Consider the following 13,671-nt stretch of genomic DNA (forward strand, 5'->3'; position numbering starts at 1 on the left):
TAACACTCTTAAATATTTATAGCGCCACTAGTAGTTAAAAAGTTGTATGGAAGTTCGAAATGAAGTAAGTGTTAAGTTACAACAAAAAGATAAAAAAACCGACAATGTATTTTTATAAATACATTAGTATGACTCAAAATCAGAAAAATGCTTCTTCGTGTTCGAGAATTCAAGCAGTTCCTATATGATTCAGAATGATAACAACTGCTGATTTCTTTCAAATTTTTCTGGTTTTATTCCGAGTCAGAACAATTTTTCTTTTCATATAAAAGTTGCTACAGTTCTAGACTGATTTAGAATCAAATCAAAGCTTCTCTAATCCAAATAATTCTGGTGTTATTTCAAAACAAAGAAACGCTTGGAAAAAATGATTTGTCCAGCAGTAACAAAAGTTGCCACAATTATTACAAGAGATTTGAAAATTAAAAAGAATGAAGATGGCAGCATAATTCTTTCTGGAATTATTGGCAGATATCTAAATGTCATCATGCAAGCTATGGATGTGCCATATGAAGTAGTTCTTCCTGAGGACCAAGAATGGGGCCGTTTGTCGTCAAACGGTAGCTGGACTGGTATGATAGGTATGATAGAGAAAGGCGAGGCTGATTTGGGAATTCATTTTATGACTGTAACGGAACAAAGGTCTCAAGTCGTTGATTTTAGTCCTGTTTACAAGACAGAAGATGTAACATTCGCTATTAAGAAACCCGGCAGAATTCCGACTTCTTCGGCTTTTATACATCCATTTCAATTCAGCATCTGGATCGTGATTCTTGTTTTGATAGTTTTAATGCCTCTGGCTTTCCGGATTTTAATACGAACAAAGTATACTTATTCCAGAATTTTGTTTGTGTTTTTAGGAGTGCTTCTAAAACAATCTATTACGATGAATCTTTATTCTTTCAGCAGCAGGATATTTTTCTCTTCGTGGCTCATCTTCACAGTAGTTGCTTCTTACAGCTACTCAGCAGTACTTCTGTCTCTTCTAACAGTCCCTCCAGAAATGCCCGTGGTTCAGAATTTCAAAGAACTCTCTCAAGCAGTGGCAATAAGTAATTACAAATGCTTCGTTCCCAAAGGCTCAATAGTGGTCGACGCACTCATCAATAATGAAAAGGAATATTTGAACTTTTTGGCTGAAGCTGTCCTTCGCCATGACTGGTATTTAGGAAGTTATGATTTAACAGTAAGTCCACAGATTGATTCACATTCAGCAATCCTGACCATCAGGTCTTTGCTGGAAACAATTGCTGGCCCAGAAGAATGGAAGGAACATTTTCTGTCTGAAGATTCTCTCGTTACTTTCCAGTTTGCTATACCAATGAGCAAAAGATTTTGCCATAAAATGAGACTGAATAAATTAATATCTCGATTGAATAACGCTGGCATATACATGCAGATTGTCAAAGAGGAGGCTTTCAAATCGCGATTGGCTGTCCAAGAAAGGAAGATTCAAAATGCTAGCCTGGAGAAAAGACCGTTATCATTCAGAGACCTTTTTGGAATGTTCATATTGCTTTTGGTTGGCTTAAAACTTGGCTTTTTAGCTCTTTTATGTGAAATAACATGGGCTCGGATAAGAAGATAATGATACATTTTTTATTCAGTGCTTTTTTAAATAAAATAATTAATTAAAAACAGAACAATTGTTTTATGATGGTATTCTGGATGTCCCAAATGTAAGTATGTATTTTTGTAAAATCGGACATTTAAGTGGATTTCTTATAGTAATAATAAGTGGATTCCTTATGGCTATTCTACATATTGTAATAATTCCCATGATATGTTTGGAGAATTTTGTGAAGATTTTCATTGATTATGATACAAGATTATTCGAGTAATTTATTTCGTATATGAACTTGTAAGAAATATTAAAATCTATGTCGTGTCTGTGAAAAGGAGTGGAAAAAGTGGGTTCTGAATTTTTTATTTTCTCTCCTTAACGCCTAACTGAATGAAAGGAATAAAATATAAATAATGAATGAGGGTTTGTACATACTCAACACATTTTAAACGTGAAATAGGTGTGAGTTTTTTTGTTACAATTCCACAAAAATAGATACTTTTGGATCATTCAGTGTTTTTCATATTTTCGATTTGTGAATTTTGGAGCATATGAAGATTATTTCAAAAGCTGATAAGCTTATCAAGATATTTATACCAGATTTTCACTTGACTGAGATTAAAGCTGCACTTTTGACTTTAATTCTTATTAAAACACTTGTGGAAATAAATGTTGAAACCTGGTTTTTGTTCATTTGTTATAATACTTTTTCTCAATACAATTTAAAATATTAACATAATCAGTTGGAAAATGTTATGCACAAGCAAATATAAATGTTATCAAAATCAAATATAAAAATTTTTATCAGAAAAGAAATGCGCTTCAAACTAAAGACTATTCGTTTTTAAGTTTTAATAGTTTTTACGTTTGGTTCAGTTAAACATTTTAAAGTTTAATCATGAATTTTTAATGTTTTTTTAAATTAAATATTTTTAAGCTTTAAAGTAAAATTTATCCTTAGATTATTAAACTGAATTTTCATTAACGATATTAAATAGTAATTACAATATAAGGGAGAGTTTTAAATTTTTATTTTCAGATTTCAGGAATTTATTTCATTCAGCTTCACAGAAGATATTTTTTTGAAATTTAAATGGGGCCGCGGTGGCCTGGTGGTAAGGTCTCGGCTTCGTAACCGGAGGGTTTCAGGTTCGTGACCCGATTTCACCGAAGAACCGCCGTGTAAGGGGGTCTGTTGCACGTTAAATCCGTCATGACCAAACGTCCTCCCGCTGGTGTGGTGTGGTGTGGTGTGGTGGGGAGAGGGGGATGCCAGCTCAGGTGTCGTCCTCGTCATCTGACCGCGGTTCAAAATTACGAGGTCCATCCCAAAATAGCCTTAGTGTTGCTTCAAACGGGACGTTAACAGAACCAAACCAAACCAATTGAAATTTAAATATATCTGACTGACTGAAGAAACATTTTTGAGTAGCGTCGAATCTGTCCTTTTTTTTTAAAGTGAATTTTTCCATTTTCATTTCTTAAATAATTTATTAAGTTTATATAAAGTGTCTATTTAATGTTATTTAATTAAAGTAATAGAATTTCCAAATAAATGTGTTTGCCATTTTTCTACAAATCACTAAGATCTTTTGTGGTTTATTCTAATGTACTAAGCGATGAAATGAAGATTTAGAGATTAAATTTTTAATAATTCTATTTAAAATACACACAGATTTAAGAAGAATTAAGTAGTATTATATATAAATTTATTTATTTATTACAGTTCGTTAAATAATGAATAATTTTTTATGCTTTTGAATACTTTTAGTGGCAATTGAATCTAAATTGTTTTAAAATATTTTTACCTTCTTGTATGAGTAGTATAGAGAATGTATAGGAATCGATAAAAAAAATCCGAATTCGAGGTTTTGACGAATCACCACATTTTAGACCTCACTGAGTTCGAAAACCCCCACTTCTGAAAAATGTTTGTCTGTCTGTTTGTGACAAAGATAACTCAAAAACGCCTAGTTCTGCATGGATGAAATTTGGTATTTGATCGTTGTACGAAATCTGTAGATTTCTATCAAACTTTGAGCAAAGAGGAAGTCTGCCTGTCTGGCTGTTCGAATATAATTTAACACGATAACTACAAAACGAAGAGAGTCAGGAAAATAAAATTCGATACACATAATTAACATCTAGTCGAAACTTTTTTTGTCTAGAAATCTTTCAAATTTTGAATTAAATCGAACGAGGAGTTGACAGTTTATAGGTCCGTACTTTCAGAAATATGTAAATACGATAAATCAAAGTACGCAATAACTTAAACATATAAAATTCGAATGTGATTTTGTGACAATAAGAGTAGTTTTGAGTAAAATTTATGTTTCAATCGTTTGAGATAAACACATTTAAAGCGCAAATTAGATTTTCGGATACTATTACCCCCCTCCCCCCCCCCAAAAAAAAACAACCCTCCCCAAGAATCACATGAAAGACAGCAAAAATGTTAAATTTAAGCCAAAGGTTAATATTTCGTAACTATCATACACCTATACCATGTAAGGCCTTCTCTAGGATAACACTTTTATTAAAGAGGTATGAGAGAAAGTTTTGGGGCGACTGCATTCGCTGTTTTTTTTAAGCCGTTGCCTGGCCATTTTCTTTTGGGAAGCACGAAAATTATACATTATAACATAAGAAAGAATATACATAAAGAAAGAAAATTATGCACTGTATAAGAAATGTAAGAAAGTTATTGATTATAATAATAAATCATGTCGATGGATCGTTTGTTTTCGAAAGATTTGAGTTACTATTGAAAGTAGCAAGTTGCTTTCGGTTTCCAATTCGTAACATGAGGCGAGAATTCAAAAATAGAAAATGCAATAACTCGATCTCTAAGCGGTTACTTTCAAAGCCTATAATAGTCGATTATCTCTATGGGTTGAATATAATAATTTTATAACCAAAAGTTCATTTTGAGGGAAGGTTCCTTGTTATGCAAGTAAACAGATGTTCCATCATTAAATTTCCGTCCACACGAAAAAAAGATATTTTTTATATGATTATGATCAAAAATGACGTTATTTCTGAGAATTTTTATTGTAAAAAATAGTTACACATAGAAGATAGGAATTGCTCTAAAGGCAGACGAATGGATTTAGAGATATCAAATTTAGCACAAATATATTTTGGAGGATGGCGACATGTATTTAAGTGGATATATCTTATTTAAATGTTAAATAGAAATTTAATTAAATAAAAAGGAAATAAGATTTTGAAGTTTCTCTGGAGGAACTCCTGAAAATATGATTGCACAAAATTGATTTTTGTACGATCTTAAATTTATCTTTTCAATGTTGCTAAATAAGTTACCACGCATTTTTTTCTTTAATAAATTAAAACTATTTTTTGTATATTTTGAAACATTTGTTTTCTAATGACGTGAAATATATATGGTTTGTACAAACAAGCCATATGTGAAGACAAGACATATAAGTAAAATTGCGATGCTTCAAACTGAAGGTCTGAATTACTGCAATTTTCCTCATTATCTGTAGACTAAGTTTTCTAACAAAGTAGGCTTTCTTTTTTATCACTAGATATGCTCTGTGATTGTTTGAGAAATTCAATTTTGCAGAGCATTTCTCTTTTCTCAAATAATTTTGAAAAAATATCACTGGCAGTAAAGATTTGGGGGAAAAAAAACCCTCTTAAATTACTTTTTCTAAAAATGAAAAATATTAAAATTTTGAAAATTTCATTAATAAAGGCAATTTTTTAATTTTAAAATCATTTTTAAGATTTTGAATGATTTCAGTATTTTATTGATATCTTATGTCTGAGACAGAGAGCATTTATTTTAATCATATCATTCTCAGCAAATAAAAATATTCTGCATTAGCAAATTCAATTTATATAATAAGCTCTGCGTATAATATTAAAAAAAAAATTGTTGTAAAGGCGTGCAACAAAATTAATACGATTTATGAAGCAATGCATATGCTAAAAAACACACACAAAGAATATTCCGAGATTCTGGCTGAAATAATGAACAATAAGGATATTTTGCTTATAACACTAGCCGCCTTTGGCGATCATCTGTCTTATCTAGAATTTTAATCAATTGTTAACACAATCATTGGAATAGTGTTTAATTAAATTTCTTATTCAAAACTTAATATCCATAATTTCTTGAAGAAAATATTTTTAAGCATCAAATTGTAACAGAAATTGAAATCGTATTAATTTAATAAACTAACACATTTTCCATTTTGTGTACATGCACCATTCTAATAGAGTCAAGTCCCATGATAACAGAGTGGTATCTTGACGTAACTCTCTCAATAATCTATATTTTAACTTTCGCCATAGCATAATTTCACTTAACTATTCATCATGTAAACTGCATAAATATTAAACAGATTCTTGCTTCTTTAGCTTTTGACAATCGAAGAAAATCATGTGATTAAATATTTGGCAGATCAATGAAAATAGTTTGAATTTCAGTTCAACAATGAAATTTATTGTTAAAAATTACATAAAAGATATTTAAAAAAAATGCGAAAATACTAAGAAAATTTGTGCAATTATTCAAATGATATTGTTAAACAGATTACTGCTTACATTTTAAGATGGTGGAAAAAACAGTATTCTGTAAAAATAGTTATCGCAGAGGAACATTAAAATTTTGCCTAATTTTTAATTAATTAAAATTTTAAAAAGAATCGCACTGAGGTGCATCACATTTGCATATATCAAAGTATATGTGCGCTTACTTATCTTACTATCATTCAGGGTTTAGTATCAACACGTCAACATTTATCTTTATTATTAGTAAAGATACAGATAATAAGATAATATTCTAACTTTCTAAAGAACATATTTTATAAATATGAGAAAAATTTCAGTTTCTCAATGATAAATAAATATGAGTAAAAGAAACGCTTCTCTTTAGTTTAAAATTTTTAATATTTAATCTTAAATTGATTCTATTAGTGCAAAAGAATATTAATTTCAACTCCACATTTACCAACTTATTTTCGTTTCCAGAAAGTAGCTGCTTTTATGAAAAACAACAGAAGTAAATTGGCAGCTGAAAAGAAAAAAAAAAGAATTTATCATAAAAACTGTAAATTTAAGCTATGTGACGATTAATATTGCGACAAAAATAATTCCGCACACACAAAATTTCGTAAACTCATAAGGTTCGTTGTAGTAGTGTTACACAGTCAACAGGCCCCATTAACAAATAATGACGTTTATTAATACGAAGACACGAATACACAGCCGAGATGTATTCAAGCAATAAACAGCAGCAAATAGCAGAACGCAAGTAGCACAACAATGAAAAGCAGTTTGAAAAGCTCAGGGAGAAACACGTACAACTAATAATTTGAGCTAAACTCAAATGACTGACTCCAGCTCGGTCCCACGGTCTTTCAATAGTTCCCAAGACAGGGAAAAGAAGGTTCTCGCAAGATCACTTAAAATCGCATCCTAATGGGCCTATCACAAAAATCCTTGAAGATTCTAAAATCATCCATTTTGTTGCCAAATTCGTCGCCAAGATCGGAGTCACTGATCCAGCATCCGTACAGCAACCGACAAAACTATCTGTCAAAATGTTTTCTTTGCAATAGAATTATCTGCGCTGGGAAGCAACATTACAACAATATTTTGCAAGTGTAATATAAGTCCATAAAACAAAATGTTAAAAAAATCAATACATAATTATTTTCTGCCATTATTTTTAACTGGAGATAAAATTTAGAGGTAATTGACTTAATAATCTACGTAATGGAAAATAGCATGAAATGATTAGTCAGCTTATTCAATATGTTTTAAATTTCGGTGTTAACCATAATAGTAAGGTATCATTTCTCTAGCTAACTTGAATTGCTGTAACCAGAATTCACTTATTTCCACTTCATTAGCCCAGAAACATCTTAAAGCGTCAATACATTCATGAATATGTGGTGACGCTTTATAAGCCAGATAACAGCTACGAGACATGAGACATTTCTTTTGTCTAGTGGTCTTGTTACTCGGCTACGAACCCAAAGGTTGCGAGTTCGATCCTCGCCTATCGCCAATATCAACATTGGTGACCCAATGACCTGATACGCAAAAAAACCTTCATACAACTGTTATAGCGCCCTCTACCAGAAATAAATAAAATCAAAGCTGATAAATAATCAGCCAATAAAAAAATTTAAAAAAAAATGAAGCTGATAAACAATCGGCCAATAAATAAAAAAATGAAGCTGATAAATAATCGGCCAATAAGAGGAAAAAAATGCAGCTGATAAATAATCAGCCAATAAATAAATAAAGCTGATAAATAATCAGCCAAAAAAAAATATGGATAAGACGCTACAGCCAATATATCACCACTAATAACAGCAAAAACAGGACAAAAAATCGTTCGTCTCACCTCCGACGCACTGAAGGGGGAGTAATGTGGTGACGCTTTATAAGCCAGATAACAGCTACGAGACATGAGAAATTTCTTTTGTCTAGTGGTCTTGTTACTCGGCTACGAACCCAAAGGTTGCGAGTTCGATCCTCGCTTATTGCCAACAGCAACAAATATTTAAAAATTGCAGATGGACTCCATGTGTATTCATTTAAAAAATAACTCGAATTTTGTTTAAAAATCGGTTATAACAGCAATTTTATTAATTTAAATCTTTTAATTAATGATTCGAAGATATTTTCGTTGTTTCAAATAACACAATTTGATATTATTAGGAAATAAATGAATTATTTAAGGTCATGTCGACATTTTTTGAAATTCTAAGGCTTGGAATTTTATTTTAATTGTATTTTATATAGAATAATATTCTGTAACTGTCTTCTACAAAAAAGTTTGAAACATAAAAAAAATGTGTCCAACATTTTTTAAAAAAAATTAAGCTTTTAAAAAAATTCTAAGGTTTTTTTAAATATGCAGATTTTTTCACAATTTTTTTCAGGTAGCTACTAATATACTTCATAAAACTAACTATGGATTTCTATCTGTTAATGATATAAGTTTTATTGTTACTATTTTTGTTGTGAAAGAGGCAAAAATTATGTAAAATATATTAATTTTGACTTTGAAAAACAACAACAACAATACTACAGGTTTTGGAGCTAATACCATAGCAAGTTTCATAAAACATGTATTTTAAAACATTCACAAAAGATATCACATAAGATATCACGTGCTTCAAATTTAAAAAAAGCCTTAGGCTTCCGAAGAATAGAATTATAAGAAAAAACACAACATGGAGAAAAATGAATTCAGAGTTTTCATTCATCAATAGCATGGTACAAAATCCACTCAATTTGCCTGTAAATTTTACAAAATGTTAATTAAATTATTCTAAATGTTCAAAATAAAAAAAAAATTGCAAACATTTATTGAAATACAATATTATTCCAGTACAATGAATATATAAAGAAAAACTTACGAATGCCCAATATTCCATAAATCTTAATTACAACAGCTTAAAAAATTAAATACATTTCTTAGAGTGATTAAATGCATATTACTGCTACAAATATAAATTAACAGCATATATAAAAATCAAAGCACTTTTATTTTCATTATTTTAAAAGCTCTAGTGTGTCGAAAAATGTAAACGAACAAAACCAAAAAAAAAAAAAAAACTCTAACTTAATCTTTTTTTTTTCTGAAGAAAATTGTATATAGACAAAAAAAAATGACATGCTTCCTTTCAGTTTAACTATAATTTTAGCAAGAGGTAGAAACAAAAATAAATCATGAATTAATAAATCATTTTTTTATTGGCTTTGTTCCAACAGAAGATCTGAAAAGTGGGCATGGCAACATTGTTAACTCTCTTGTGATGGATCAAAATTTCTTCAATAACTTAATAAAAAATATAGATAAAGCTCTAAAATTTTGCAGACTTATTTAGAAAGATTCAATATATCATATAAACCAATGAAAAAAAAAATCGACATTTTTGAGATTTTCTATGGTTTTTTTTTGTTTGTAGCTTTAATACTTAAATAATCACTTTTTTCCTACTTTTTCGAGCCTCTACCTCTATTACCTCTAGAGAAAGTATAGTAATCGTCAAAAAATTCGAACTCGAGATTTTGATGAATCCTCACATTTTAGAATTCCTTGAGTTCGAAAAACACATTTTTGGAAAATACCCGTCTGTCTGACAAAGGCAACTCAAAAACACTTTGAACTGGACGGTTGGAATTTGGTATACGACCTTTACATCAAATTTGCAGATTTCTACAAAGTTTTGTGCAAAATCTGTTCGGAAGAAGTTAGTCTGTCCGAGTGTACCAACATAAGTTAATATGACTTGACACGCAGATTTAACATCTACAGCATAGACACCTGTTAAATTTTGAGCCAAATCCAACCATTGCTTGACCCTCTGTTAGTCTGTACATTCATAAACAAGGAAACGCGGTAGTTCGAAAACTCAATGTTTTAAATATATCGAATTTGATATGGGATATTGTGACTACAAATGCAGTTTGTTCCAATTGCGAAAAACCTGTTTAAAGAACAAATTCGATTTTCGGATGCTATTAACAGCATGCCAGGGATTAATCGCCAAAAATGTCGCCAAGGATGATACGATAGATTCAGTAAAAATCCTAAATTCACATATTTTACAGCTATTGCACGCCAATGTCATACAAGGCGCTCTCGGGCATGATGAGTTTATGAGAGAGTATGCGAGAGTTTTGGGAAAACCAGTTCCGCTGTCTGCTCAACAGGGCACAAGTTCCAAATTTAAAGATTCTTCACTGTCAAGACAATCATTTTGTCATTTTTCCTACAATGATATTCATCTTCAAGCTATAATAATTTCCCCTGAATTTTATATGCATGCATCCATATACAAAATTTCATAATATCCCAATAAATATTAGATATTTTTTCTGCTAGTGAGGACAGATTCCTTTAAAACTATCCTCTGCCCCGATGACCATGGTCATCAGGGCAAAAATGGTAGAAAGCTTTCAGCGAGTATTTTTAGATGTAAATATAGCGTTACCATCAAATGAGCTGTTTCTCACCAACACTAAAATATATGACGTTCGCGTAATAAAAATGCCTTCTTAAAAATGAATGTCTTTTAATTTCTAATTTACAAATGTATTCATTCTGTGAAAAATTATATAGTTTTCGATTGACTTTATTTTTAACTTTCCCGCTGCGTATCCCGCGATTTCCACGGGCAACGTAGAAGTAGCATAATTTGCGCAGCCCGCGATTTTCTCGGGGACGCATTTTTCCGTCTATTTAGCTGTGCAACCCGCTCTTTTCCTGTTCATGGTTTCATTTTGGCTTTTCTGCTTTCATTCAGATTTTGGTTAACAGATGGCGTTAGTTGTACAGGTTCTGTGAAATATACAGCATGTTTTGCAGCACTTAGATAGCTCTTTTCAAAGCTCAAAGGTGTCTGGCAGGAAACATTTTGTTGTTTTTGAAACTATTTTGATAAAAGAATTAAGTAGCGAGATGGTCAATGGAAGGGGTATCATCTATGATAAAAATGCTTGCAAAGTAATTAAATTGTCAAAAAAATGAAAAATATTCAAAAATATTTATATAAATTTTTTAAAGAATTCTATGAATATTAATATACCTACAAGAGAAAAAAATCCTATCAAGTTACAATTTATATTTATGGATAATAATAGAATAAAATTGCTATCTTTAAAACAAATTTCGTTTTATTGCTTTATTCTTTGGAGCTTTGATTCGAATCAATTTATCACAACATCGCCATCCAATCTATCATTATGACTTTTAAAGAAAAGAGCAGCAATATTTAATTCATCACTTAATTTGCGATTAAATTATTTGATTGCGATTAAAAACTTACTTCGGTGAATTAAATTATCTTTCACATGTTTATAAAGATAAAGGCCATGCTAGAGTAATACGATCAACTTTGAAAGATGAAGGATGAAAATTTTGCATTTTAAACGCTATCTTTGATATGTCTATAAAATGTAAGCCTTTTTATTATGTGAGAAACATGATGTTGTTTTGGTTTGGGGATTTTGAAGCTTCAAAAGGCACTGGCACAATTTACCCGTGCCCGGGTAAATCGTGCTAGGTTTACTAGAAAATGATAAAAGACTAACAAAAGTTACAATTTGGCACGAATGTCCGCCATGTACCCGATTCTTCTGTTTGGTCAATAAAGGGCAGGGTCGTGAACAGATATCGTTTTATATATATATATATATTAGCTGGCAGAAAAAAAAAGTTCTGGAGTCAAACAATTTTGAGATGGGGGAAAAAAATCCTCTAAAAAATTGAAGCATGTGTAATCTGATAGTCACGTGATTGTTTTTCACGAAAAAAATTTCTGGATTCGAGAAAAAAATTAAAAAATTTTAGATCTCGATTGATTTTGAGATGGTCAAAAATCATCGCTTTTCTAAATGTTGGTGATTACGAAGTATCAGCCATGTCAGAACATGATGTTTCTGTAGGATTGATATTTAAAAAATAATGTTCTGACATGATAACTTGAAATTTGCGATAGATTTCAATTTATTTATTTATTTTACTGAAATTAGAAGCATTATTAAGTTGAATTGTAAACATTCTTATTCTTTCGAAAATATTTCAGAATCAGATTCAACAACTATTTTACCGAATCAGTCGAACAATAATTTTTTTCTACTAGAAACTACAAGAAAGATTTTGAAATGGTTCAATGCAGAAGACCCAGAATTTTTTTTCAAAACAAGGTAAATATTCTAATTATTCAAACGTTATTTTGACGTTATATTTATATATATATTTTATCTTCATGCATTCTACGTATAGGGAAACATAAAAATTTTCTGATAGTATCACTATGCAAAGTATTTCCACAGAGGACGAAAAATTTTACGCCACTTTTTCTAATATAGAGAAGTTAAAAAAGAAATAATGGATTAACATGCAATTTTTTAACATTTTGCGTTGTAACTACTGAAGTAGAGGTTTAAAAAATAAACATTATTTTTTTAAAAAAAGAAACATGATGAAGTACTCTGCTAACAGTCAGGATACAGTTTTCTTGAAAAAAAAAGAAGAAAACAATAAAAAAATTAAATCGAAAGTGATAATATTAAAAAAGCAAATGTTGTGTTTTTAAAAGACAACTTTTATTGATATATATTTGATTGCAAAATTAAACACCACTTTGAGATAAAGACTTTAAATATTAGACATAATGTGAAGGTTACAATTAAACGCGGAGACGATTGCTTTGCACAATGCTTTTGTATTTCCAGTAAATATATATAAAAAAAGATATGAGTCGAATGCATGTCTGCAAATCTGAATTATATTTCAATGATACCTTTAAAGTATTATTAATTTAAATTATTTTAGCGTATTACTTCATTTAATGTTTTTCTAATTTAAAATTCAGTTTTGAAACCTACTCTCAAGAAGTTTATCTTATTAATGTATTTAAAAAGTAGAATAAAATTTCAAATAATATTAGAAACGGGATATTTAGAGTTAACATGTTTCATGTTAACAATGATTTTCCTCTCTTCTTTTTCAGGATAATGTCAGCCCTTATGCTTGAAATAACTTCATAATTGTACTTGATAAAAACAAAGAATTAAAAATATATTAATGATATAATCACGATTATAGCTCATTAAAAACTCATTTACATTTCATAATGATTACTTTACTTAACCAGCCCCCGGGGGTGCCACCTCGAAATGAGGAAGAGATGCTTCCAGATGGTGGTTGGATCTCACCACCCTGAATGTTACTCGAAAAGTTGGGGGTCTGACTCATCCTATCGATGACGGGACGTATTTCCTTAGGGAAGGGTTATACCGTAACCGGTGATGACCTTAAGGACTCAACCAGTTCCCTCGACTGTTGCTGCTGTGGTGGTCCGGTTACGTAATAATTTTATTCGTGTGCTGTGCCTTCGTGCGAGTCGGAGGGTCAGTGATATGACTTACTTTGTTTAACCAGCGTGAATAGTCACTCCAAAACGCCTTACATGGCATTGGCGTACAATCGTTATGAAATATTAACTTTTGGCATGAACTTAGCATTTTTTCTGAATTTATTGCGCCATCCTTGGCGAGTTATTTGGTTACTAACCCTTGGGATGTATTGGCTATTTCGTATGTTGTTT

General features: G+C 30.6%; 1 protein-coding gene across 1 annotated transcript; it reads left to right on the top strand.

The window, feature by feature from the left end:
• The first annotated feature begins 487 nt into the window (after window positions 1-487).
• LOC129980739 (glutamate receptor ionotropic, delta-1-like) lies at window positions 488-1,588 on the top strand. The gene has a single exon (XM_056091119.1). It carries the CDS (start codon window positions 488-490, stop codon window positions 1,586-1,588), a length of 1,101 nt encoding a protein of 366 aa, XP_055947094.1.
• Window positions 1,589-13,671: the final 12,083 nt, after the last annotated feature.

Source organism: Argiope bruennichi, chromosome 8 (genome assembly GCF_947563725.1).
Source record: "Argiope bruennichi chromosome 8, qqArgBrue1.1, whole genome shotgun sequence".
Taxonomy (NCBI): domain Eukaryota; kingdom Metazoa; phylum Arthropoda; class Arachnida; order Araneae; family Araneidae; genus Argiope; species Argiope bruennichi.

Bases quoted from the DNA above. Each gene is read 5' to 3' on its own strand.
- LOC129980739 (XM_056091119.1), top strand. From the start codon at position 488: ATGCAAGCTATGGATGTGCCATATGAAGTAGTTCTTCCTGAGGACCAA.